Raw genomic sequence first — 27873 nt, 5'->3', positions numbered from 1 at the left:
CCTGTGCCTTTTAATAGGTGAGTTGACTCCATTTACATTAAGGGATATTAATGACCAGTGGTTGCCATCTTCTGTTAGTTTAGTTTTCATCATTGGTGATATTAATTTGTGCATTTTTTTCTTCTTTGGTATTTGCTGTAATGAAATCATCAATTGTCTGTGTTTTTGTTAGTGTAGCCATCTTCCTTAGGTTGGAGTTTCTTTTCTAGTATTTTGTGTAGGGCTGTGTTTGTGGCTAGGTATTGGCAAAATCTAGATTTGTCGTGGAATAGCTTGTTTTTTCTTTCTATGGTGATTGACAGTTTTGCTGGGTATACAGTCTAGACTGGCATTTGTGGTCTCTTAATGTCTGCATAATGTTTGACCATGACCTTCTGGCTTTCATTGCTTCCAATGAGAAGTCAGATGTAATTCTGATAGATCTTTGTGTTAATTGGCCCTTTTCCTTTGCAGCTCTTAATATTATTTCTTTATTCTGTATGTTTAGAGTTTTGACTATTATGTGGTGAGAGGACTGTTTTTGGATCCAGTCTATTTGGTGTTCTGTAAGCTTCTTGCGTCTTCATAAGCATATCTTTCTTTAGGTTGGGAAAGTTTTCTTCTATGATTTCATTAAATATATTTTCTGTGCTTTGAGTTGAAATTTTTTTCTTTTTCTTCTATACCTATTATTCTTAGATTTGGCCTTTTAATGGTATCCCATATTTTCTGAATATTTTGGGTTAAGCTTTTGTTAGAATTAATGTTTTCTTTAACTGATGAGTCTATTTCCTCTATTGTATCTTCAGTGCTTCAGATTCTCTCTTCCATCTCTGTATTCTGCTGTTCATACTTGCGCTTATGGTTCCTGACCATTTTTTCATTATTTCTGTTTCTTTTATTCCTTCAGCTTGTTTTTTTTTGTCTCTATTTCAGTTTTCAAATCCTGAATAGTTTCTTTCATATGTTTTATTTATTTTTCTTGGTTTTCTTTAACTGGTTTGCTGATGTCTTCCAATTTTTTGTTTGTCTTTTCCTCCATTTCTTTAAGGGAATTTCTCATTTAAGAGTTTCAAACATTCTCTTGAAGTTATTTTATAGGTCCTTTTCTTCTACTTCATCTATATTTGGTTGTTCATGACTTGCTATTGTAGGGTCTTTATGTTTTTCTGGTGTTGTTTTGCTCTTTGTAGTGTTGCATGTATTCTTACCTTTTCTACTCATTTTTTTCTCTCATAGGTGTGGTTGGAGCTTTCTGAGATTCTGTTGAATAATCTTCAAGATGCCAGTGAATCCAAAGCTCAGATGGTTGCTACTCGTGGTTCAGTCAGTGCCACAGTTCTAGTTACCCATTGGTTACTCCATGTTCCTGGAGATAGCACAGTGTTCCTGTGCTTTGGTCTGCTCCCTTGGAGTTTTCTGTCTCATGCCTACTTTGGCCTAGGTCACCAGGTTTGACCTGTTTCTGTAAATACTGGTCTCTATCCCCTCCTGCAGAATTTCCTTTCTTGAAGTTCATCCTGCAAAGGTTCCTGGCTCTAGTCTACTGCCTTGAAGTTCCCAGGCTTAGGTGCACCCAGAACAGCAGAGGACCTAACTCAGGGTTACTCTTACAGAGATCCCAGACTCACTCTTGGACCTGCAGAGGATCCAGATTCCTGCCTATTTCCTTTGATGTCCCAGACCAATGCCTGGACCCACAGAGGTCCTGGCTCAGGCCTACTTCCTCTGAGGTCCCAGACTCATACTTGGCCCCACAGAGATCTCTGATTCCTGCCTACACCCTCTGAGATCCCAGATTAATGTCCAGAATTGCAGAAGTCCTGACTCAGGCCTAGTTCCTGGGAGGTCCTAGACTCATGCCCAGACCCATAGGGGTCCTGGCTTAGGTCTACTCCCTTGAAGGAACCAGATTCACATCCAGACCCTCAGTGGTCTCTGGTTCTCACTCACTCCCTCAGAGGTTACTTACCTGTACCTGTTCTAGTGAAGATCACTGACTCTGGATCAGGTCATTGGCTCAATCCTGGTCTGCCAGTGTCCCAGGACTCCTAAGTTATCATTTTCAAAAGTCAAAGATTCTATAAGAACTCCTCTATCTTCCTCTTCTACGTCCTTAGTTAATCTTTGTAAAAAGTCATTAAAGGGTTCTCTTTGGCCTTCTTTAAACCTAGCATATGATTCAATTATTTTTCTTGATTCTTGAATCCTGCCCCAAGCATTTACAGCTGCTCTTTGGCATAGGTAAAGGATGTGCTCATCATAAAGAGCTTGATCCTACATATAAGCATAAGTGCCCTTGCCAAGAATTTGAACTTGGGAAGCTTCAAATCCTTTTGTTCTTCCATGGTGTTCTAAAAGTTTTGCCTCTTCTCATCATTAGCATTTCCACAGTAGTTGTGGCCCATCTTCTAGGATTGCTGAAACTAATTGAAACAAGTCATGTGTGATAGCCTTATTGCTGGAAACCATCTCCATAACAAATGGTAAATACAAGTCATAAGATACTAGTGCTTGTTTAATTTCCTTTAGATCATTCATACCTATAGGTTTCCATTCACATTCTCTGAATCCTTCTGGGTATTTAGTGCTGGATGGTTTGTTAGAGATGATTACAGTATAAGTAGCTAAAACCCTTGGTATGTCATCTCTGACTCTGACAGGTAATGGTGATGTTAAATCCTGTCCTTTTACCTCCATCCCCTGCTTATCAGTTCTGATAATTTCCTCAATCATTTCAAATCTTTTTACGACTGTCTTTTGTAAAGCATGAATCTCTTGACCTGTGAATATATATAATGATTTCATTGACTCACATAACCTCTAGGCCTCATTTTACATGTATGATTTCAAGGTATAAAATTTTCTAATAATGATAACTTCTCTTCCTTGGATATTACTTGGATGGTGTGCAGAATGCCTTCCTGAAGAGATACTCTATCTGCTAACTTATCATAACTTTTTAACAAATTTTAACTTTTAAATTCAGCACTATGAATTCTTTCAGATAATTTTTCAGCACTCTTTATTATGGCTTGAACTTTTATGTAAAATTTATGTTATCCTTTTCAATGGTATTAATTTTTTCAGCTAACTTTTGATTTTCAATGGTATATATACTGTCAGCTAGCTGTTCATTATTAGTTCATAAAGACTGTACTTCGTTCTTGGCTCTGTTATACCATTTTTAAAGGAGATAATATGAAAAACAAAGGTAAGTCATATGATTAAGTAAATGGATGCATCAGAAAAACAATATAAACCCTGCAGAATATCATCTATAATATAAGGGAAAGATTATTAAATTCCTTGATGGTGATATTTTCTATAATTATATAACTTCCAGATTTATTTATTGATTTATTTATTAATCAAATGAACCTACCTCTGTTATGAGATCTCAGTAAATTCTTGTCTGGGAACATAAACCAGAAACTGTTCAAGTCACAGCATGGCAGGGGGGAAGTGTGCACGAGCCTGGGAAATTGCCAAGTCACCACGCAGCAGGTCTACCAAATGGGTAGCTCTGCTCTGGCAGGGTTTTGGTAGAAAAATACTTATTAGGTGAAATCATGCCAAGTGGGTGGGGTGGGATACCTTTGGACATGGCCCTTTTGAGCCAGTTTTGGTAGGCATGGAGTTGGAATACATGTGAGTTCCAAATGAAGCACAATTAATAAAAGTTCAGGGTCAGAAACTGGAGTTCAACCTGAAGATCTGAAAAGCAAAACAGCCAGCCACAGGCTCTTACCTCAAACTCAGTCTTAAATGTCTCTCCTGCCTCTGAGAATTTCAGAATGAGACTGTGTGTTGAGAGTTGTTTCTTCCCATTTTATAATCTTCTCTAAGGCTGGGATTAAAGGCATGTACCACAGGGATTAAAGGCATACACCACCAGATTTCTATGACAACTAGTGTGGCTACTGGAATTAAGGTGTGTGCCATTGTGGCTACTTGGATTAAAGGTGCATATTATTGTGGCTACTGGGATTAAAGGTGCATGTTACTGTGTGGCTACTGGGATTAAAGATGTGTGTTAGTACAAACTGGTCTGTAAGGCTGACCAGTGGGACTGTTTACTCTCAGATCTTCAAGCAATCTTTATTTATTAAAATACAATTGAAATGCCATTATACTCCCTCCCTTCCTGCATCCACCCATCCATCTGTCCATCCATCCCTCTCTTACTTTCTTCTTTCCTTTTGTAAGCCTTCTTTAGCAATTGTTGGTTATGGAATGTGTGACATTCTCATACTTGCCTATAATATGCTTTGATTATGCTCACCCCATCTGTTTCTTTCTCCCTCTTCCACGTCTTTATGTCCCCCTTTCACTGTCACACCCTCCCCACACCACAACAATACTTGTTTTGTTAGTCCAGCCTTCTTCCCTTAACACCATGATCTCCAGTTTCTGATGTATTCTGTCCTTGTCCACTCGCTCCTCTGTTGTTGTAGTCAGTGTTCCATTGCTGTGAAAAGACACCATGACCACAACAACTCCTATAAAGGAAAGCTTTTAATTGGGGCTGTCTTACAATTTCAGAGGTTTAGTCCATTATCATCATAGCAGGGAGCATGGTAGCATGCAGGCTGAATGGTGCTGAAGAAGTAGCTGAGAGTTCTACATCTGGATCCACAGGCAAGAAGGAGAGAGAGAGGGAGAGAGAGAGAGAGAGAGAGAGAGAGAGAGAGAAAGAGAGAGAGAGAGAGAGAGAGAGAGGGAGAGCTTCTGGGCCTGGCTTAGGCTCTCAAAATCATGAAAGCCACAGGCATTGATACATATTCTTTAAGAAGGCCACCTAATTCTTCTAAGTAATGCTACTCCCTGATGACTAAGCACTCAAATATATGAGTCTGTGGGGGCCATCATTATTCAAAGCAACACATCTGTTGATGAGCACCCAGGCTGGCTCACTCCATAATTTAGCTTATGTGATACAGCTGCAGTAGATGAGGTTCTGAAAGCATCTTTACTCCTTACCCCTCTTATCTTCATCCAGCTTAATTCTGATAGTCAAAAATTGTTATTATTCTCATATAAATGTCTCTATATCCCTTCCTGACATATTATTACTTATCTGCCAAAAAATCTTTAAATAAAAACTTTAGTGTACTACATGCAAAGATCCATGCATCCCAACCTCAATGCCCATCTCCACATGTAAAGCAATAGCCAAATCTCAGTTTTTGTCTTGCTTAACTAGTGTATTACTAAAGGTTTTCTAGAGTAGCAGCTTATAAAATGTGTATATATATGTGTATATATATATATATGTATGTGTATATATATGGGATTCTTAGAATCGCTATGGTTCAACTAATACAAGAATGATTGGCTATGAATGGAGAGTCAAAAATTGAGAAGTTGCAATCCTCAAGTCTGAATGTCTTTGCTGGTTTTCAGTAGACACTGAAATTTCAAAGAAGTATAGTCTAATGCCAATAAAGAAATTGAGTTTCTAATGAGGCAAGAACAAGCAGGCTCACTTCTTTGATGACACCATTTTGTCTCTCAGTTTTAAATCCAGAACCTTCCCTTCTAGTCCACAGTTCTCTGCAAATGTACCTAACTTAGTGTGCATTCACATCTCTGTGCAAATTTCATCAATGTCTAAAACAATGATCCCACTCTTCAACTGTTCCCCAAAGTCTGACCCATCTCCAAATGTTCTCCATCTGTAAGATGAATATACTCATACACACACAGCAAAATACATACTCAGACAGAAATGTGTGGCTTTAATTGAACACCACACCAACTAGTCTAAGTATTGCATTATTACACATTTCTTCCAGGGCACAGTCAAAAACTAAGGTGCAGTTAAGAATCAGAAGCAGGGTGGAGTTACTGAATTATAGATTCCTCAAAACCCCTGAGTTTTGTGCAAGTAATTTTAAAAGGTGGATTGAGACATAGCTCAGTAGTTAAGAGCGTTAGAAGCTCTTGCAGAAACATGTATGTGTGGCTCCCAGCATATACTTGGAGGTTCAGTACTGTCCATGCCACCAGTCCTAGAAACCCATATGTCCCTTTTTGTCCTCTGTGGGCACTCCACACATATGATGCACAGGCATAGATGCAGGTAAGATACTCATACATATCCAGGTTTATGTTGGGGTTAAGTTCCACTAAAACTCTCAGGATTCAAAAAGATTTGCTCTATCAGGCAAAAACCTGACTAATTAGGTCTGAGCATAAACAAAATAAATTAACTAACATAAATCTTTTCATCATATCCCATTTCTTCTTTCTATGTTTTCTCTAATCACACTGTTTCTCTTCTTCTTTGTTGCTGCTGCTGTTCTTGCTGTGCTTGCTGCTCTTCGCCCTCCCATGAGGTTTCCAGTTTATATAACCCACACAGGCATTAAGGATGGTATCAACATGCACTTCAGAATCATAAAAATAGATAGAACCTGAAAAAGTAGCACTCTATGAAAAGGTGACACCATTCAGGAGGAGCCAGCATCCAAGGGCAAATACCTGACATTCCAAACCATTTGATAAGATCAGTAGACATTTCTGAACCTTGGACTCCACTCCCCTCACCCCAATCTCTATTGGGGTAACCAGTTTTGGTAACATCCCGACCTGTTTGTCAATAAAAGCTGAAAGGCTGTCTTCCTGTCTTTTTAAAATCTCTATGTGGTCTATTAGCAAAGGTAATTCTGGGGGACTGACTTTAAGTAGATTTGACTATTAGACCCAAGAGTGTATGTTATCACTCTAAGGCCCCATGGGATGGTCATTCCCTTACCCATACAGGAAGAAGCTACATTGTTGAGGTATTTTGGGAATGAATCCCATTTTGAAGGGAAGAAGACTCATATCTTCACAAGGTTTCTGTAAAATTGACAGTGACTGTCCAAAAGACAAGTGTCTCTGAAGCTCTACAAGTCAGGTCCCCACAAGTTGTACACTGTGGGTCTGTCTAAGAATCTGTCAGCTGTACAGATACTGTATAGCACTCCTTGCTCCAACACATACACATAAAATAAAAATCAATAGACTTTTTAAGAAATCTAGAGTAATTTCATGAATTACAAAGCATTAAAGTTTAAAACAATGGTTAATGACCTGGAATTCCCTCTCATTTTTGCCATCAATTCTATTGAACTCTTAGGGTGGGTGACTCTCTAAGTTACAAAAGCCCTTTCTTTGCAACTGGAGATTTAGTCACTCTGTTGGTGCTGGATGCAGCATTTTAAATTATTCTCCATTCCTACTGGGTTTTTAATTTTGTTATATATTGAAGAAATATATTTAAGTCAAGATAGTTGTGTGGGGAAGATTTTTAGACATAGGCCCCTTCATATTATCAGTGGAAGCAGAAATGAAGCAGGGATTCCTTATTATGTCTGCCAGAACTTTAATGTAAAGGAACCTACTGATCATAAATGACTCAATATAACCTAGTGAAGCCTTTCAAAGTTCAGTTTTCTGAACTGTTCACAATGAAGGCTGGAAAAGGCTTTCTTCAGCAAGGCTTTGTCTAAATCTTACAGTAATTATTCTTAAGCCATGATTTATGGTGAATCTTAACCTTTTTTCTCTAAGTGAAAGTCCTCTTTCTAGTCACGATCAAAAACCACGATGAGATTATGGCCTGCTGTGTCATGCAGATGGATGTTATACATGCAGAATTGAGTATAATAAAAGGTTCTTTATTTAGGAGTAGATTCACAGATCACAGTCTGTGCAAGAGCAGGGAACAGAAACTGAACCCACAAGTTGAGAAAGGGAGGACTCACAAGTTTTACATTTACATTTATAGTAAAAAGAGGCCATGCCCACGTAGACTGGTATCTTAAAGGCTATTGACTGAAGGAGTTCCCGTAGCACCTTCCCCTTTGTCTAAATAAGAGAGTGCTAAGCCTAGTACAAAACTATATACAATAAAAAACAAGTATCAAGTATAAAAATTAGAATTACAACCAGCAAAAACAATATCAAGCAAGAAACATATTCTAAATGTTTCAATAATTATCCTATCCTAAGGAGTCTAAGTTTTGTATTAGAAATGGCTTGGTTAAGTCATGAGAGGAAAATAACTACAACGATCTAGTCTTCAACCCCATTGAAGACCTGAGAAAGGAAATAATATTACTTGAGTAAACAGGAAGTTAATCAAGCAACTTCCAAAATATGCAGTAAATGACAGAGACAACTGACTACCTGGGCAATCACCCACAGTCTCATTTGCAATGTTGGAGCAACCAACTTTGGCTAAGGCCTAGAGTAACTAACAGACCATTTTCAGAGGCAGGTAAGTTTTCAAAACCACCTTACCCTGTATTGGCAAGGTTTGGTAGTCTTTTTTCTTGTATCCTGCCTGTTCTGTACAAACATTGTACATTTTGTCAGTGGTCGAGGCATGGGCAGTTCTTTGCCCAAAGGCCAATTTTGCCAAGAATAAAACAAGCTCCAAGTGGAGTGTCTTCGGTGCTCAACATTCTCTCAGGACTAGATGGGTGCTGCCAGGAGCAATCGTGTCTGGCTCCAGATGTAGATGGATGCTATAAAGTAATCCCACACTAGCTGAGAATTGATATAATAAAGGGTTCTTTATTTCAGGGTAGATACACAGATCACAGTTCTCCACACAAGTGGGGAACAGGAACCAAATCCAGTAGCCGAGAAAGAGGCTGTGCAAGCTTTACTTCTACATTTATAGTACAAGAGACCACGCCCAAATAGGCTGATATCGTAAAGGCGAGTGGCTGAAAGAGTTCCCACAGCAGTGGCATTAGAATTATTTGTCTGAAGATCACTGATCTTTGTAATGTTGACCCTGCACCAGCTAGGAGCCTGTGTGTCTCTGTCTCCAAGTTTCACATACTGTCAAATCAGTCAGTGAAGTTTGTGTGCATCGTCAAATGTGAATCTTCTGAATCTTAGAGACTGTTCCTACTTTGTATTTCTAGAGTTTTGTCGATCATGGTATAGGTCAAAACCAGCCCATGACCTGAAGTCAAGAATGCTTTGTAGTATATTTTTACATACAACCATGGAAGGTTCTAAAACCCTCTGGAAGCACAGCCTCGAGTCTGCCTAGCCCTTAATAAGCTGTCACCAAGGTTAGCCAGGCATGTCAGCTAGCAGAGTGTTAGCCTGTCACTGTGCACTAACACAGAGAGTCACCCTGGCACTGCCAACAAACACAAAGGGTTGACCTGGCATTATCAGCTACTACGGAGTATCAGGCTGGCACTGTCCACTAAGGCAGAGTATCTGCACCACCCGTTTCATTTATTTCTGCCATAGGAAAGAAGACGCGAGTTTGAACTAAATCTCAGAAAAACGGGTCTTGAGTTGGAAATTGAAGATAAAATGGTAACTATATTTGATAAATTATGCAAGGATTTTATTTTAAGTGGGCTTTTCTTCTATTTATGTATTTGGCTAGATAGATAGTGGGTTTGGAGCGATACATAAATCTTTTGGCTACAGAAACATGCATGGAGACAAGAAGTCCTGCATTTTCACAGGTCAGCAGTCAGTGAGGTGACGTTTCAGTGAAGCTTCTTAAAATACGCAGCATAGGAAGTTGAAGAAAGGCCAATCTGTAAAGTGCTTGCCATATAAATTCACCCAGAAACCATATAAAACTCTGTATGTGGTAATATGTTCTTATAATGCCAACAGTGGTAAACAAGTGAGCCCCTGGGACATGGTGCCCATCAAGTTTGCCCTCATTGGTGAGCCCCAGTCCCAGTGAAAGACCATTTCAAAGCAAACAAGCAAACAAGCTAGATGACTCCCATGGAGCTACACCCAAGACTGACTTCAGTCACCCACACCCACACACTACATATGCAACATCGAACACATATACACACATGTGCTTTCCACTAAGAGTATACAAAGATGAAGCACTTTGTTTACATAGCTCTTTTACCTTGATGCTGCCTGTCACATTGCACACTGGGCCTGGCTGTCTTGCAGGATAGCCACTATGTAACCCATAGTACCCTGTTCATGAATAGGTGACATTATTTTATTCTGCAGCTGCATTTATGTTTATTACTGCTTCTCTACAATTACCTTTAAAGTTGTACTTAAAGCCCTACTTAAGATCACATTCTGTCTGTGACTCTTCTGATATCCTCCAACTTTGTTTTCCTTTTCTATTATTTCTCATCAATTTTTACTGATCCAATTAATAAATGTGTGTAATACAACACAATATATAACTTACTTTCCTTTGTAGTGGACCTTCAGGTCGGGTCTATGCAGGAACTGTGGAAGAAGAGTGCGAATATCTAACAGCATGCATATAATATAATGTAATGTAGTAAAATGTAATATAATATAATAAATATTAATAACCTCACATGATTATCTAAACAAAATCCTGAGATGATACTCACCAAAAACTATTATAGTGTCTAGAATTTTATATTTATATATATATGTATATATATAATATCACTGTGAATCAATCTAGTGCTGAGTAAACTAGACACACTGAAGTATATTATAGATGATATTGAGTATATTTATGCTAGTATAGCCATAGACCTGTAGTATATTTCAAACAAAATTCTTTCTCAGTCTCCATGTGTCTCTGTAGCACTCCTCCTTGTGGCATGCATATATACACAAGTATATAATACATATATGTTAATTCCTATGTTAGTACATGTTTTAGTTTCTTTTCTTTCACTATGATAAGATACCATGGCCAAGGCAACTTACAAAACAAAGTTTTTTGGAGGGGGGCAATGATTTCAGAGGTTAAGAATATGTGATGTAGGAGCACTTTGCAGAGGCAAGAACAGTTGAGAGATTCCATGTTGATTCATGACAGGAAGAAGAGAGTAAGACACTGGACCTGAAGTATGCATTTGAAACTTCAAGGCTCTCTCCCAGTGACACACTTCCTCCAACAAATCCACACCTTCTCATCCTTCTCAAATAATTCCACTAGCTAGGGATAAAGCACTCAACATATGAGCCTATGGAAGCTATTCTCCTTCAAGCCACCATAGTACACACACATGAACATCTTAGGGGAATCTTATTTCTTAAAAGTTTTGCTTAAAAATTGATTAAATTGAAATTTTATTTTCATCATTGAGAATTTGAGATTTGCTTTCTTTAATCTTTAACTTTCTTTCACTCTGTCTCTTTTTTATGCAGAACTCTGAAGATGGAAAAACCTTCTTCGTGAAGATCCATGCCCCATGGGAGGTCCTAGTCACTTATGCTGAAGTGCTGGGAATCAAAATGCCTATTAAGTTGAGTGACATCCCACGGCCAAAGTACCCACCTCTGAGGTACATGCTTGGGCCTGTGAAGCTCCCAGCCACTGTGAAGTACCCTCACCCTGAGTATTTCACTGCCCAGTTCAGCAGACATCGTCAGGAGCTCTTTCTCATTGAAGACGAGGCCACTTTCTTTCCATCTTCAGCAAGAAACAGAATTGTAAGTAGTGAAGGCTTTGGACACCTCTCTCCACATGTGCTGTGTAAGACTTTGCACTTACGGGATTGTGCAGGCTCAAAGCTAAGCACGCAGGGTTTTCCTAGGCATGGCAAGTATAACCATCTCATAGGATTATGCAGGGCTGGAGTCTGTTAGGTCCAGTTTTAACTTGTTAAAATCCCTGTTCCTCAAATATTATTTAAGAGCAGGTGATTGATAGTAGATACAATAGTGTAGGAGGCATTATGTAACTCCAGAACAGCCTATCAATTACAGCCCAAGGGTTTGTGTCTTATAGCATCATTGTAAATTGATTCCATGATCTTAAAATTGGATTTTATAAATTTAACATCAGAATATCGATCATTTTAATTCAGTTTGAATATTTTAATTTCTTTATATATAGATAGGCTTCAAGGAGCCTCAGACATTTTCTCCCCTATTACATCATCTTCAGGCTTGTCAACATTATTTCTTCTCCTTCTGTAGTCCAAGGTCTTGTACTTTGCTGACTGGAAGCCCCAGACACCACTGTTTCCTTGTGCTGGGTTGAGATCACATACATTTCTTATGTTACCCTGAAACTTCAGTGAATTCATCCGCAAACAGCTTTGAACAAAACCTAACACACAGCCACTGCTCTGTGGGAATTAGCTCTTATTCTCTTTAGACATCTGACTTCAGAAGAACAAAGACCATGTTGGTCTTGTCTTTGTATCGTGTGTGTGCACATGTGTATACGTGTGCATACATGTGTGTGATTTAATTTCACCATCTGATTCCCAGCCACTACAGACCTATTTGCCCTTGAGACCCACACATTCTCTGTTTATAAGTAGATGATATGGCACATTCTGTTTTCTTACTAGTTCTTAAACCATTATTTTTATTTAAATTCACAGAGATATCAAACAGATGTCGCTACTAAAATTTTGGTACGAGGCAAACTGAATATGAAATGGGAGATAACATCTCCATTTTCCCAGCAGAATTAAAAGATACAAAGGCCTACACGTCAAACCAGCACCTTTCAGGGAATAGAGAGTTGCTGCTCTTGTATCAGAAGGCTTCTTCTAGAGCCGTAATGTTGCTGTTTCCTAAATAATAAGATAACTTCTCTGGAAGCGGAGGTCCTACTACTGTCCTGTGCTGGAATGAAAATGTAGTCAATAGCACTTGTTCTCTATTGTTCTAATTATATTTCTGATAATGACTAGGATGCTACTAATTGCCTAGTGCCAGGCTAATGTATACAAAGCGCTGGATCTAGGCTTTATCCCACCTTCCACAAAGATGGACCAGGAGACCGTTCAGCGCAGGAAGGTCACTGCTATTCCTTCACCTCATCCTTTGCTGCTCATTGTCACTAGTAAACCTTGCTAGTGTGTTTTTTTTTTGTTTCCAGTTTATTTATTTTTTATTAAAAATTGCCATCTCCTCCCCTCCTCCTCCCCCTTCCCTCCCCTCCCCTCCACCCATACCCCCACTCCCTCCCTCTCCAGGCCAAAGAGCCATCAGGGTTCTCTACACTATGTTGAGTCTGGGAGTATGGGCTCCCTTCCTTCTGTAACACAGAAGCACCACGCTCACCGTTTAGAAGGCTGATGTAGAAAGAGTCTCTTCCTTCCTGTCCCACTCAGCATTTTAGTCTGTGTATGGACACAATAATCAATCCCTGGAGCATCTTACTAGGACAGACCCTCATATTTGAAACATTTTCCCAAACACCACAGTAAGAAATTATATAATGCATGCATGTGACACACATATATAATGTTCAGTCGAGAATCCCCATGATGCATATGTGTGTGCACACCACCATAATAGAAAAAGTACAGAATTTTTGATATAGATTTAGCCACCTGTATAGGTGGGAAAGCTTACACAGTTAACATGAGTACTGAATTGAACCTCTGCCTAATGCATCTATATGGAAAGAGAAACCGATAAGAAATTTTGTGCCACTTTGGTCATAAGGATAGACCTGACTTTCAGAGCACACTAAAGGGAGGGCACCAGCTTCCTGTCCATCTGTGGTGGACACATTCCATTGCTATCGTACATGCATGTGCCACTTGGCTGACATTCAGTGACACCATGTTTTCTGTATATTGATGGAACCCTGCCTTGAGAACCTCTAGAAACAACACTTCCCCAACTGGACATAACAGTTTTTTTTCTCCATGTGTCTATGTGACTGTTAGAATCCTTCATGAATATCGCAAATAGACCATTGTGGAAAGGATTTGCTGGGCCTGGTGGTTCATATCTGGGATACAGGCCCTTCAAAGGCTAAAGCAGGAAGATCACCATTAAGTGTGGGACCAGCCTGGACTATGGAGTGAGCTCCAGCCAGTCCTGAGCAATGAACTTAAGAGCCTATCTCAAAACAAATAAGTAAATAAATAAATAAATAAATCCATAAAAATAATAATCTTGCATACATACAAAAGATGAAGAGGTAGATAATGTTTTTGACTCTTCTCTTAACTAGCATTCCCTCCCCCCCAATCTCTCTGGCACTCCCTACGATCCCTTCTCCCTGAGACAAAACACCATGAAAATTGGTCCAGGCATACAATGTCACATTGACCTCTGTGTGATCAAGTCAAAGTCCCTTAGTTTGAATCAAAAGCCAGGAGTGAGAAAACGTCAAAAGACAGATTTGTGAAATGCTGAGGAAGGCCAGCTGCTGGGCCACTTGTGCCAGTCAGTCAAATTTTGGACACCAAGGAGACATTTTTTTTTTTTTTTTTTTTTTTTTTTTTTTTTTGGTTTTTCGAGACAAGGTTTCTCTGTGGCTTTGGAGCCTGTCCTGGAACTAGCTCTTGTAGACCAGGCTGGTCTCGAACTCACAGAGATCCGCCTGCCTCTGCCTCCCGAGTGCTGGGATTAAAGGTTTGCGCCACCACCGCCTGGCGTGTCCAAGGAGACATTTCTGAAGGAAATTGAAAGTGTACTGCAGGCGACAGACATCCAGTAATCCAGCCTTTTCAGCCTTGTGACTGAACCTCTTGGGGTCTGGATAGAAGACCAAACCTTTAAGCCACATTATCTTACATCAAACCTAATGTGGATTTAGCCCCTACCCTCAGTCTGTGAAGCCAGGGCGATGGGAAGAAACTGCTGCAGAAGACCTTGCGTCCTGTGAAGATGGTTTCTGGGGTTTAAACAGAGACGCTATCTCCTGCACGCCCGGGTGCACAGCCGAAGTCACAGGTGCTGGGAAAGGAGCCACAGCTTGCTGTCCACAAGATCTGGGTCAGGGAACTGGTGACAGTGACTGTGCTCTTAGCAGATTCTCAGTGTAGATGCAGAAGTTTCCTGTCAGACCGGAGGGGTCCTCTTTCCCCCAGGCCTGTTGGCCACCATGTGGAGAGGGGAAAGAAGCAGCTCGGGCAACAGAAATAGAGGCAGTCCTCTGGGAGACAGATTTCTGTGTATCAGCTCAATTTGATTCCAGATTTAAGGAATAGATGGGACTGGGGAGTCTGGGAACAAACCTACTTTGCATTAAATGGCACGCTTGTAACACAGGCTTTGCATGTGACAGCAGGGTCCTATAGCGAATTCCTAGCACAAGTCTTCTTAGTAGGGATCTGTGCCCAGTATCAAGATAAAGATGACTCAGGCGTCTGATTTAGAGACAGCTTTAAGTTAAGGTTAGTCCTTCAGGCCCCTACACATTCTCCAGATAAGGCTGGGTGGAGAACAGGAAGCTTTGCTGGAGACAGGAACCCCACGCTGTGGAGCTAATGAGTAATCTTCCAGGCCACAGGGAGGCTGGGACCTCAACCAGCCAGCAGTGTCCTCTAACATCAGAAGATACCTGCTAGGACTTCCCTGTAGGAGTAGAGAGGCTGGCTTCAGATCATCAAAAGGCAGGATGATGGTTTTGCTAGGGGCCCAGGCAGTGGACAACTTTAAATTGAAATCCATGCTCACATGGCATTCTGAAAATTCTAGTGCATATTAGAACTAGAGCATCTATCTCCCTCTGTACCCTGTAACAGGAAAACGGAGCCCAGGGGGCAGCACATCTGCCTAAACTGAACATGTTAACCCACAAATGGAATGCACTTTGCAGGAAACAGTTTCTCTTGTTACTTCAGGAAGCACACAGCTCCCTGGCACTCACACTGAGAGGCATGAAATGACCTCTCTCCATGCTGCTAGCATGACCTCCATTCTTCAGCCCAGGGATCCCCAGTTTCCAGTCCTTTGATGCAGCAAATGTGTTCGTGTTTTGTACGGCTCTGACTGAGAGAGATAGTGACCATTCTGATGAATTAAAAATCTTCTAGAAATGATTCACGATCCTAGATGTCATTAAAATATTCACAACTCATTGAAGAGATCAAATATGAAAACTATGAAGAGCTTGCAAGGAGTTGATTTCAATATGAATGAAGGGCACAAGAGTTCAGTGGCAAAAGAAGCTGCAGATGTAAGCTGCAGGTGGGACAGAACTAGGTGGAGCCTGAAGACAGGTCTAACATGGTCACCAGGAGTTTTAGGGTAAAAGCCCCACAATCTAGACTGTAGGTGTCTCAAGGACTGAGCTTGACCAACAGTCCCAGTATGGTAAACAAGATAACGTCCAGCAAAAGCCCCGTCTATATCATCAGAGTGATAGGCTGAAGAAATACTTAAACCAACCTGGCCACGTAACAATTTAGTCCCCTATTTCTCCAAGTGAACTATTACTAATGGCACTTGAAACACCGATTCTAGTAAAAATTTATGGCACATGAGTATCTCAGAGGTATTTGATACAAGAGAAGAAAATTAAAAGATGATTCATGCACCCCAGGCCCCAAACAAGGCAATGGGGTATTGTCAGAACCCAGGAATAAAACTCCTGCCAATTCCATCTAGTGCCTCAATCTATGGCATCTCTACATCATCTTTACAGTCTGTAAAGAAAAGCATCCTTCTGTAGTCAGGGCCTGTGTCCATTCAGAGTAGACACTGACCACTTGCGAGTATCAAAGTGTGAAAAGTTTGAAGTTCTGCAAGGTGCTGAAGTGTCTTCACATTTAACTTTTAGGTTTACTGTCTTAGTCCCTGCATTTTACCTCAGATATTCAACATATTGAAGTCCCTGCATACTTGTGTGCTGTAGGTAGAATTCATTTACTGACTTCTGGTACCTACCTGGCAGGTTTACTATATTCTGTCACGATGCCCTTTTGGAGTTGAAGAGGGGAAGAAAAAGATTGGAATCGAAAGATTGCTAAACTCCAGCACTTACTTATCTGCCTACCCACTCCACGATGTGAGTATCAGCGACCTCCACAATGCAGATCCCATTTCCTATCTCACAGTCACAGCCTGCCTTCCTGAGGGATCGAACAATAGTCCAACATTTTTCCATATTCTTACAAACTGTTTAGTTCTCCTTCGCAAAGGGAAAAACTTCCAAACTCCCTGCTTTCAACCTGAGGAGTGTACTCGCAGGGCTAAAGTGCATTCGATGCCTTATTACACTGGCATTTCTACTGAAAAGTACTTTTAATGATCATTTGTATTTGCACACAGTATGTTCTTTAGGATCCGTTCTCTAAATATTATATATTTGGGTGACACATTACTCAGAAATTTTTATCCCGTCTTTTCTCATAGATTTTGAATCTTTCAATGAGTAAATGCACTCATGTTTATCCATCCAATAGAGAACTGGATTCAATCACAGAGAAAGTATTTTGCTGGCTATTATTTTCACACAACCATGAACCCAAGTTCAGAGGTCAGGACTACCTAGAAATGAAGCAGATGTCTAGTGGATTCCTAGGAATTCCTCTAGTGCCAGGTTTCTTGCTCGCCCCACAATGGCTCCCTCAATCAAAACATCTCCAAGATCCTCCCTACCTCTCATCCCATCCAAATCCACACCCTTTCTCTCTCATTAGAAGTGGTTTTTGAAGGCCTGCAGCCAAACTTTTCCATGTGACTTAAACTGCAACCAACCAATCAACACTGTGAAATATGACTTTAAGTTGGTTCTGCAAGGATAACTGATCTGCTTTCTGTAGGTTGCAGCAGCAACTTCACAGAAGCATTTTCCCCTTTTAACACGCCTGTGGTCCTTTAACATAAAGGAGGGAAACTGTCTGCCCTCCGATAACGCCTCCCACCTCCAAGATGTCCATAGTCTTCTGGAGAAAAACAGTGTGGGGTTCCAGTCAAGACACCGATATATGCTATACTTAGGAAGATCCAGTTAGAGTAGTGCACGTGTTGCCAGCCATTTTTGTTAATCTTTATTTACAAAGGCGATTATGCTTTGAAGACTTTGCGGATTTTATTTACCTTTGAGGATTTATTTACATTGATTTTTTTTTTTTTAGCCCATTGCCCTCTTATAAAATACAGCACCTGCCGTGGTCCCAGGGTATTTTAAGCTGTGCGTCCAGCCTTTGAGCACAGCTTCCCTTGCTCATTGGAAATGAGTGGCACTGAGCTGTCTTTAGGAGGAGCCAGACTTCATCACCTTTGACATCTGTCAACTTTGAAGTGCTGGGCTTCCTCTCGTATGCTTTCTAGAGAGGTGATGTACACCAGCCCCATATACCACCCTTGGGACACCGTCTTCAATTTTCACTCCCTAAAAGTCAGTGGTATTACCTACAGACCAAGAAAACGCATTTGTAGGGTATAAAATGTCACTCTTTATCATCAGCCTTCACTTGTGTTAAACTGGGAGCTGGGTGCTCACGCACACTGTCCTCGGTCACTCTCTCCTCCGCAGTTCGCATGTCCACGAAATGTTCTAACAGCTTGAACAGCGACTGTGTACATGGCACTTTGTTTCCTGGGCCAGCTCAATAAATAAATCACTCTGACTATGGTTTCTTAGGAAAGTGTTAGCAAATGACTCTATATGACTGGAGTATGAATTAGAAGTCATATCAGCAAAAGATGCTCTCCGTTTTGTCCATCTGTCCAGAGAGGCTTCCTCCCCACCATCCAGGTCTCTCATGTTCTCCTCTTCCACTCTCCTTGACTGTGCACAGGGCCAGTACTGGAAACCATCTAGAACTCCTACTCACATCAACGAGAGGTACACCCTTCACCAGAACTGGGCTCGGTTTTCCTACTTTTACAAGGAGCAGCCTTTAGATTTGATTCGGTAAGTCATTCTGCGTCATGACCACGGGAGACCTTGCTCAGTGCCCTTGATACCCACTGTGTTTCCCAGCCCCTTGCTTTACTATGGATTGTTTATTTGGAAGAAGATACTTGTTGCCACTATCTAGGAAAGGAAGGATGCAGCATGACTATTAAGGGACAGGACCTACCTAGCATTTAGCTAAGCTGTAATCAGTCTAGTTCCTGCCTTGTACAAGCAGCTCCCACTTGATCACGGTAGTGAAATGCTGTGTGGTTCATCTCGTAATGTGGCAATGATGGTTTATTTTCCTTTGAAAATGTAATATGATATGTCTACATTTTAGTTTAAGTACATATATGAAGTTCGTTTTCTTCCTCAGTAGAAGAACTTAGAATACAGGAGAAACTGGTCTGTGAATTTGGATGTGTTCATCTCAGAGATCTGTAAAGATATTGGTTCTATACTCTTAAATTTTTGTTTGTTTGTTTGTTTTTTTTCAAGACAGGGTTTCCCTGTAGTTTCTAGAGCCTGTCCTGGAACTAGCTCTTGTGGACCAGGTTGGCCTCAAACTCAGAGATCCGCCTGCCTCTGCCTCCTGAGTGCTGGGATTAAAGGCGTGCACCACCGCCGCCGGGCTTATAATCTTAATTTTTTAACATGCTTGCAATCACTACAAATAGGTAATAGAATCAAAGGATATATGTGGATTTTTTAAATTATTCTTTTATTTTTCTGTGTATCTGGAATTGTTTCCAAACAGGAATGATAATAAAAATGAAAGCTCATAAAAGGACTTATGTATGATAATGATTTGATTTTCAGCAAAGGGAACTAAGAAGTCCATGTGAGAAGAGGTGGTGTAAGAGTAAATGTCACTGGTACAGGTGATGAACACACGAGATGACAACAAAAGCAGCTGTGAATGTGGGCAGCGGCTGTGAAGTTGGGATAATCAGAAAGGGTGTTAATGGTACACGTATGAGATTGCCAAAGAACAAACAAACAAAACGGATGAAAAGTAAGATGAGGGATATGGTTGCAGCCTAGTGTTAAAATGCTTGCTTAGTATGGAAGTTACACATACGCAAAGTTTTAGTGGTTAGCCGGTATTTTCAAATTTATTCATCAAGTGCACAGTTAAGAAAAAAACACTTTTTATGCATCCTCATTTTATAAACAATAAATTCTTATTTGATCCCATTTAGGAAATAACTCAACAATTTCCTACATTGAGACTATTTTAATAAAAAGTATAGGTCTACAGGCCCTTTAAGAGTTTAATATCAAGAAATATTAGTCTTGAAATTTGAAAGGGAGATGGAAGAAGTCATTTTAAATTAGTCACAAAGGTCATCAAAGTAACTAACCATGACAGGATTTGAATAAAGTCCCACTCAGTGAGAGGGAACCCATGCTCAACACTGCCTAAATGGCCAAGAGCCTGAGATTAGATAGGTTTGAACCTAGGGGAAAACTAACCACTACTACTGTTCTGCTAAAGGAACACAGCAATAAAAATGACTCCTAATGGCATCTGCTGAACTCATAGACCAGTGTCTTACTCAGCCGTCATCAGGGAAGCTCCCTCCTGCAGGAGATGGGAACAAATACAACTGTACAATGTGAGAGACCTTGAAACACTCAGTCCAAAATGGAATGTCTCCCTCAAATCCCTCCCTTCAGGACTCAGGGAATTCTGAAGAGGCACAGAGATTGTAGAAACCAGACTGGGTGGTGAACACCAAGGAAACACGGCCTTCTAAACACAACAGAACCAAAACAAGTATGAATTCAGAGACTACGGCAACCTACAGAAGGCATGCACAGGGCTGCCCCAGATAAGGCCCAAGAGTTGACACGGGACACAAGTCCCCATCCCTAACCTAGAACTTATATCCAATTGATAGCTACTCACAAAAAGAATAGTTTCTTCTGAAAGAGTTTCACTGGGTTTACAAACCATACTTAAGGGCAGGCCCCAGGCTTGGCAGTAAGCGGCCAACACAGAAAAAAAATGAGCTCTACAGTGTTCTGGGGGGGTTTCAGTCATGCAATATTTTGACAGCATGTTTTAGTGTTAGATTATTTATTTATTTTTACTGTACAGGTCTTTTGTTGATAAGTTGTGGTTTCTGAATTTGTTTATAATGAATATTCTGCATGTGTGTCAATGTCTGTAGGTGTCTCTTATGCTTTTCCTTTGGCTTTTATTTTCCTGTCTGTTTTGTACTATTCTGGATTGTTTGTTTTTATTTTATTATTATTTAGATGCCTGTTTGTATTCTGAGAGAGAGAGGACACGGAAAGGTGTGTATTTGGGTGTGTAGGGAGGTAGGGAGGATCTGGAAGGAGTTGGGAGAAGAGAACCATAATCAAAATATACTATATGGAAAAACAATCTGTTTCCAATAAAGGAAAAAAAAGAGATTCCAAAAAAAGAAAAACAGAAAAAATCCAAGGTTTTCAAAATATCCAGTTTCCTCATAAATTCCTAAGAATTCTTGTGTATGTAGCAACTGTATCTCCTAAGATGGATTCTGTGAAGTTTAGGAAAAAGAATATAAAAATATAGGTACCAAAAATTAGAATGTACAAAGAAAGACATATAAAGTTATAATCCTAAGTACAAGAACAAACTTCCAAGAGCCTTCTCAGCAGCTTAAGGATCAAATATCAGCAGAAGATTATTCCATTTTATAACTGGCTGCTTTGTTTACAGGACAAAAGCATCCCATGTCTCCGGCTGTGGTCTGAGCTAGCTGACAAGCTTTGGTGCCCCACGGAGTTTTGATGCTTTTCTTTTTCCTGGAATGAATCTTGTTCCTGGTTGACTTTGGTGGTCTGTCCCCATCTATGCATGACCCCCGTGGACCCAGCATCCTGCAAACATTAATAAGGCGAAAGCAGAGCAAATAGAATATGTTCAAAAATAAAACACTTAGGAGTGAACCTGGGTCCTCCAAGGGAATAAGCAGGAACCAGAGATCTCAGTGGGGCCAGGCGTGAGTCTGGGCCCTCAGAGAGAGTAGGACTGAGCCAGGACCTCTGTGAGTTAGGGCATCTGTCTGGGACATCAAAGGGAATAGGCAGGAACCTGGAACCTCTGCAGGTCCAAGCATGAGTCTGGGACCTCCGAGGAAGTAAGCAGGTCCTATGCAGGTCTGGGCACACATAAACCTGGGACCTCTGAGGCAGTAGACTGGAAACAGAAACCTTTCCAGGTCCAACTCCAACCCAGGGACTTCTGCAGGAGGGAACCCAGACCAGGATGTACAAATACAGGTCAAAGCCAGTAATCTAGGCAAAAGTTGCCTTGAGGCAAAGAACTCCACCTGGAGCAACAAATTGCATAGAAGTGGGACTGAACAAGGGATTGAGGAAGCAAACTCTATCAGGAGCAGAAGCCAGGAGCAAATCCAGTCCCGGGAGCCAACCCAGTTCCAGAACACTGGCGGATCAGGACTGAGCTAGCAACCAGATCCAGAGTCAGTGTCAGCGATCTCCACCAGAACAGGTCCAACTCCAAGCCAGGGTCTTCTGCAGGAGGGGATCCAGACCAGGACTTACAGAAACAGATCAAAGCCAGCAACCTAGGCTAAAGTAGGGCTGAGACAGCAAACTCCAAGGGAGCAGAGGAAAGCACAGGAGCGCTGAGCTATCTCCAAGAACAAGATTAATCAGCGGGGTAACTAGAACTGTGACACTAACTGTATTTTGAGGAACAACCATTTGAGCTTTGGATTCACTGGCATCTAGAAGGTTATCCAACAGAATCTCAGACAGCCCCAACCACACCTATGAGAGAAAAAGAGGAGTGGAGCATGAAGAGCAATCAACACCAGTAAAACCTAAAGACCCTACAACAGCAGGACATGAACAACGAAATATGCATGAACCAGAAGAAAATGACCAAAAAAAATAACTTCAAGCTAATGTTTGAAATTCTTAAAGATGAAACACAGAATTCCCTTAAAGAAATGGAGGAAAAAACAAAAAATTGAAAGATATCAGCAAACCACTTAAAGAAAACAAAGAAAAAGACATCAAACATATACAAGAAACAATCCTGGACTTGAAAACTGAAATAGAAACAATAAAGAAAACACAAACCAAAGGAATTATAGAAACAGAAATCATGAGAAAAAGATCAGGAACCACAAATGCAGGCATGAACAGCAGAATACAAGAGACAGAAGAGAGAATCTCAAGCGCTGAAGATACAATAGAAGAAAAAGACTCATCAGTTAAAGAAAACATTAAATCTAACAAAAGCTTAACCCAAAATATCCATGCAATATGGGACACAATGAAAAGACCAAATTTTAGAATAACAGGTATAGAAGAAGGAGAAGAAGTTCAACTCAAAAGCACAGAAAATTTATTTAACAAAATCATAGAAGAAAACTTTCCCTACCTAAAGAAAGATATGCCTATGAAGATGCAAGAAGCTTACAGAACACCAAATAGACTAGATCCAAAAATAGTCCTCTCACCACATAATAATCAAAACACTAAACATACAGAGTAAAGAAAGAACATTAAGAGCTGCAAAGAAAAAAGTCCAAATAACATATAAAGGTAGATCTATCAGAATTACACCTGACTTCTCATTGGAGACAATGAAAGCCAGAAGGTCATGGTCAAGCATTATGCAGATATTAAGAGACCACCGATGCCAGCCCACACTACTATACCCAGAAAAACTGTCAATCACCATAGAAGAACAAAGCAAGATATTCCATGACAAATCTATATTTCAACAATACCTATCCACAAACCCAGCCCTACACAAAATACTAGAAGGAAAATTCCAACCCAAGGAAGATGGCTACACCAACAAAAACACAGACAATTGATGATCTCATTACAGCAAATACCAAAGAAGAAAAAATGCACAAATTAACATTACCAACGATGAAAAATAAATTAACAGAAGATAGCAACCACTGGTCATTAATATCCCTTAATGTAAATGGACTCAACTCAACTATAAAAAGGCACAGGCTAACAGACTGGATAGGAAACAGAATCCATCCTTCTTCTGCATACAAGAAATGCATCTCAACATCAAAGACAGAAATCTTCTCAGAGTAAAGGGTAGGGAAAAAATATACCAATAAAATGAACCTAAGAAACAAGTGGGATTAGCTATCCTAATATCTAACAAAATAGACTTCAAGCTAAAATCAGTCTTTAAAAAAAGACAAAGGTCATTTTATATTAGTCACAGGAAAAATCTATCAGAGGAAATTCCAATACTGAACATCTATGCCCCAAATACAAAGGCACCCTCATATGTCAAAGAAACACTTCTAAAGCTTAAATCATATATTAAACACCACACACTAATAGTGGGAGACTTAAACAACCCCCTTCATCACTGGACAGGTCAGTCAGACAAAAAAATGAACAGAGAAATAATAGAACTAACAGATGTTAAGACTCAAATGGACTTAACAGACATAAATAGAATATTCCATCCAAGCAGAAAAGAATATATCTTTTTCTGAGCACCTCATGGAACCTTCTCAAAAACTGACCACATACTCCGTAACAAAACAAACTTCAACAAATACAAAAAAATAATTGGAATAACCCAATGTACCTTCTCAGATCACTATGGTCTGAAACTAGAAATCAACAGCAATACTAATTCCAGAAAACCCACAAACACATGGAAATTAAACAATGCTCACCTGAATCATCAATGGGTCAAGGAAGAAATAAAGGGGGAAATTAAAGACTTCCTAAAACTGAATGAAAATGACCATACAACATACCCAAATTTATGGGACACAATGAAAGTTAAGAGTAAAGTTCATAGCACTAAATGCCTACATAAAGAAGCTGGAAAAATCCCACACTAGTGAATTAACAGAACATTTGAGAACTTTAGAACAAAAAGAAGCAAATTCACCTAAGAGAACTAGATGGCAAGAAATAATCAAATTGAAAGCAAAAGTCAACAAAATAGAAACAAAGAAAACAATACAAAGAATCAATGAGACAAATAATTGCTTCTTTGAGAAAATCAACAAAATAGACAAACCTTTATCCAAACTAAACAAAAGGCAGAGAGAGAATGTCCAAATTAACAGAATCAGAAATGAAAAGAGGGACATAACAACAGACAAGGAGGAAATACAGAGGATCATCAGGTCATATTTTGAAAACCTGTACTCCACAAAATTGCAAAACTTAAAGGAAACAGATACCTTTCTGGATAAATATCACTTACCAAAATTAAATCAAGAGCAGATAAGCAAATTAAACAGACCTATAACTGCTGAAGAAATAGAAACAGTTATCAAAAGTCTCACAACCAAAAAAAAACCTTGGACGCAATGAATTTAGCTCAGAATTCTACAAGACTTTCAAAGAAGAACTAATACCAATACTCCTCCAATTACTCCACACAATAGAAACAGAGGGAACATTGCCAAACTCTTTTTATGAGGCTACAATTACCCTGATACCCAAACCACAGAAAGACATTACTAAGAAAGAGAATTAGAGACCAATCTCACTCATGAACATTGATGAAAAATACTAAATAAAAAACTGGCAAATCGAATCCAAGAACACATCAGAACCATCATCCACCATGACAAACTTGGCTTCATCCCACAGATGCAAGGATGGGTCAACATACGAAAATCTGTCAACGTAATCCACTACATAAACAAACTGAAAAATGAAAACCACATGATCATCTCATTAGATGTCGAAAAAGCTTTTGACAAAATACAACATCCCTTCATGATAAAGGTCGTGGAGAGAGCAGGGATAGAAGGAACATACCTAAACATAATTAAGGCAATATGCAGCAAGGCAACAGCCAACATCAAACTAAATGGAGAGAAACTCACAGCGATTCCACTAAAATCAGGCACAAGATAAGGTTGTCCACTCTTTCCTTATCTATTCAATATAGTTTTTGAGGTCCTGGCTAGAGCAATAACAACCAAAAGGAGATTAAGAGGATAAAAATTGAAAAAGAAGAAGTCAAACTCTCACTGTTTGCTGATGATATGATAGTTTACATAAGTAATCCCAAAAATTCTACCATGGAACTTCTACAACTCATAAACACTTTCAGCAATGTATCGGGATACAAGATTAACTCAAAAAAATCAGTAGCCCTCCTGTACACAGATGATAAAAGGACTAGGAAAGAAATCAGAGAATCAACACCCTTCACAATAGCCACAAATAGCATAAAATATCTCGGAGTAACTCTAACCAAACAAGTGGAAGACTTCTAGGACAAGAACTTTAAATCTATAAAGAAAGAAATTTAAGAAGACACCAGAAAGTGGAAAGATCTCCCATGTTCTTGGGTAGGCAGAATTAATATAGTAAAGATGGCAATCTTCGCAATAGCAATCTATACATTCAGTGCAATGCCCATCAAAATCCCAGCAAAATTCTTCAAAGACCTCCAAAGAATGGTACTCAACTTCATTCATATGGCAAAGCAAAAAATCCAGGATAGCCAAAACAATCCTGTACAATAAAAGAACTTCTGGAGGCATCACAATCCCTGACTTCAAAATCTACTACAGAGCTACAGTACTGAAAACAGCCTGGTATTGGCATAACAACAGACAGGAGGACCAATGGAACCAAATAGAAGACCTGGATATCAATCCACAGATCTTTGAACACCTGATATTTGATAAGAAGCAAAAAATATCAAATGGAAAAAGAAAGCATATTTAACAAGTGTTGCTGGCATAACTGGATATCAACATGTAGAAGAATGAAAATAAACCCATATCTATCACCATGCACAAAACTCAAGTCCAAATGGATCAAAGACCTCAACGTAAAACCAGCCACATTGAACCTTATAGAAGAGAAAGTGGGAGGCACAGCTGAATGCATTGGCACAGGGAACAACTTCCTAATATAATCCCAGCAGCACAGACACTGAGAGAAACAATTAATAAATGGGACCTCCTGAAACTGAAAAGCTTCTGTGAAGTAAAGGACATGGTCAACAAGACAAAACGACAGCCTACAGAATGAGAAAAGATCTTCACTGACCCCACATCAGACAGAGGTCTGCTCTCCAAAATATACAAAGAACTCAAGAAATTGTACATCAAAAGATCACATAATCCAATAAAAATATGGAATACAGACCTAAACAGAGAACTCTCAACAGAGGATTCTAAAATGGCTGAAAGACACTTAAGATAATGTTCAACATCCTTAGTCATTAGAGAAATGCAAATCAAAACAACTCTGAGATTCCATCTTAAACCTGTAAGAATGGCCAAGATCAAAAACACTGATGACAACTTATGCTGAGAGGTTGTGGGGAAAAGAAAACACTTCTGCATTGCTGGTGGGAATGCAAGCTGGTACAACCCCTTTGGATTCATTGTGGCAATTTCTCAGAAAATTAGGAAACAACCTTCCTCAAGACCAGCAATACCACTTTTGGGTATATATCCAAAGGATGCTCAATTGTGCCACAAGGACATGTGGCTCAACTATGTTCATAGCAGCTTTGTTTGTCATAGCTGGAACCTGGAAACAACCTAAATGCCTTTCTACTGAAGAATGGATAAGGAAAATGTGGTACATTTACACAATGGGGTACTCCACAGCAGAAAAAATAACGACAGCTTGAATTTTGCAGGAAAATAGATGGAGCTAGAAAATATTTTGAGTGAGGTAACCCAGACCCAGAAAGACAATTATCACATGTACTCATTCATAGGTGGTTTTTAAACTTAAATAAAGCCAGCCTACAAACCACAATCCTAGAGAACTTACACAACAATGCAGACACTATAGAGATTTACATAGATCTAAATATACATGGGAAGTAGAAAGTATTAAAAAAAACAAGATCTCCTGGGTAAATTGGGAGCATGGGGACCTTGGAGGAGGATTGAAAGGGGGAGGGGAGAGGCAGGGATGGGAACAGAAAAAAGTGTTGAACTCAATAAATATCAATAAAAAAACCACTTAGTACTTAAATATAATTCAGGAATTCATTGTAATCCTAGCATGGAGGAGCCTGAAGCAGGAGTATTGGCCAGAGTTCAAAGCTAGTCTGGGCTACAGAATGAGACTGTCTCAAAAAGGAAAGACAGAAAGAAAAAGAGAAAAGAATATTAGTGTCTTTTGGTGATCTTGATGTTGCATAGTATTACAGAAATTGCTTTATTCTTTTAGTAAAATCTCAGAGAGATGCAGCAGGTTCATTGACATTTACTGTGGGGAAGTGTCCACAGCTGATTGCCTAGGGACTGTGACAGACAGCGTTGTGGGAAAAAAAAAAAATAAAAGCAAAACAGCAAAAATGTTTATTAGCACTGAAAAGAAAACACAAT

General features: G+C 39.7%; 1 protein-coding gene across 1 annotated transcript in view; it reads left to right on the top strand.

The window, feature by feature from the left end:
* The window catches only part of Ano5 (anoctamin 5), a 90786-nt gene that overhangs the window by 29783 nt on the left and 33130 nt on the right, over positions 1 to 27873 (top strand). Inside the window, exons 7-10 of the mRNA XM_042054050.1 lie at positions 9247 to 9315; positions 11125 to 11409; positions 16574 to 16687; positions 18426 to 18541. Of these exons, the coding sequence (XP_041909984.1) occupies positions 9247 to 9315; positions 11125 to 11409; positions 16574 to 16687; positions 18426 to 18541 (584 nt within the window). The remainder of the gene's footprint in view (positions 1 to 9246; positions 9316 to 11124; positions 11410 to 16573; positions 16688 to 18425; positions 18542 to 27873) is intronic.

This window comes from Arvicola amphibius, chromosome 12, assembly GCF_903992535.2.
Source record: "Arvicola amphibius chromosome 12, mArvAmp1.2, whole genome shotgun sequence".
Lineage (NCBI taxonomy): Eukaryota > Metazoa > Chordata > Mammalia > Rodentia > Cricetidae > Arvicola > Arvicola amphibius.
This window is presented reverse-complemented; position numbering and strand designations above follow the sequence as displayed.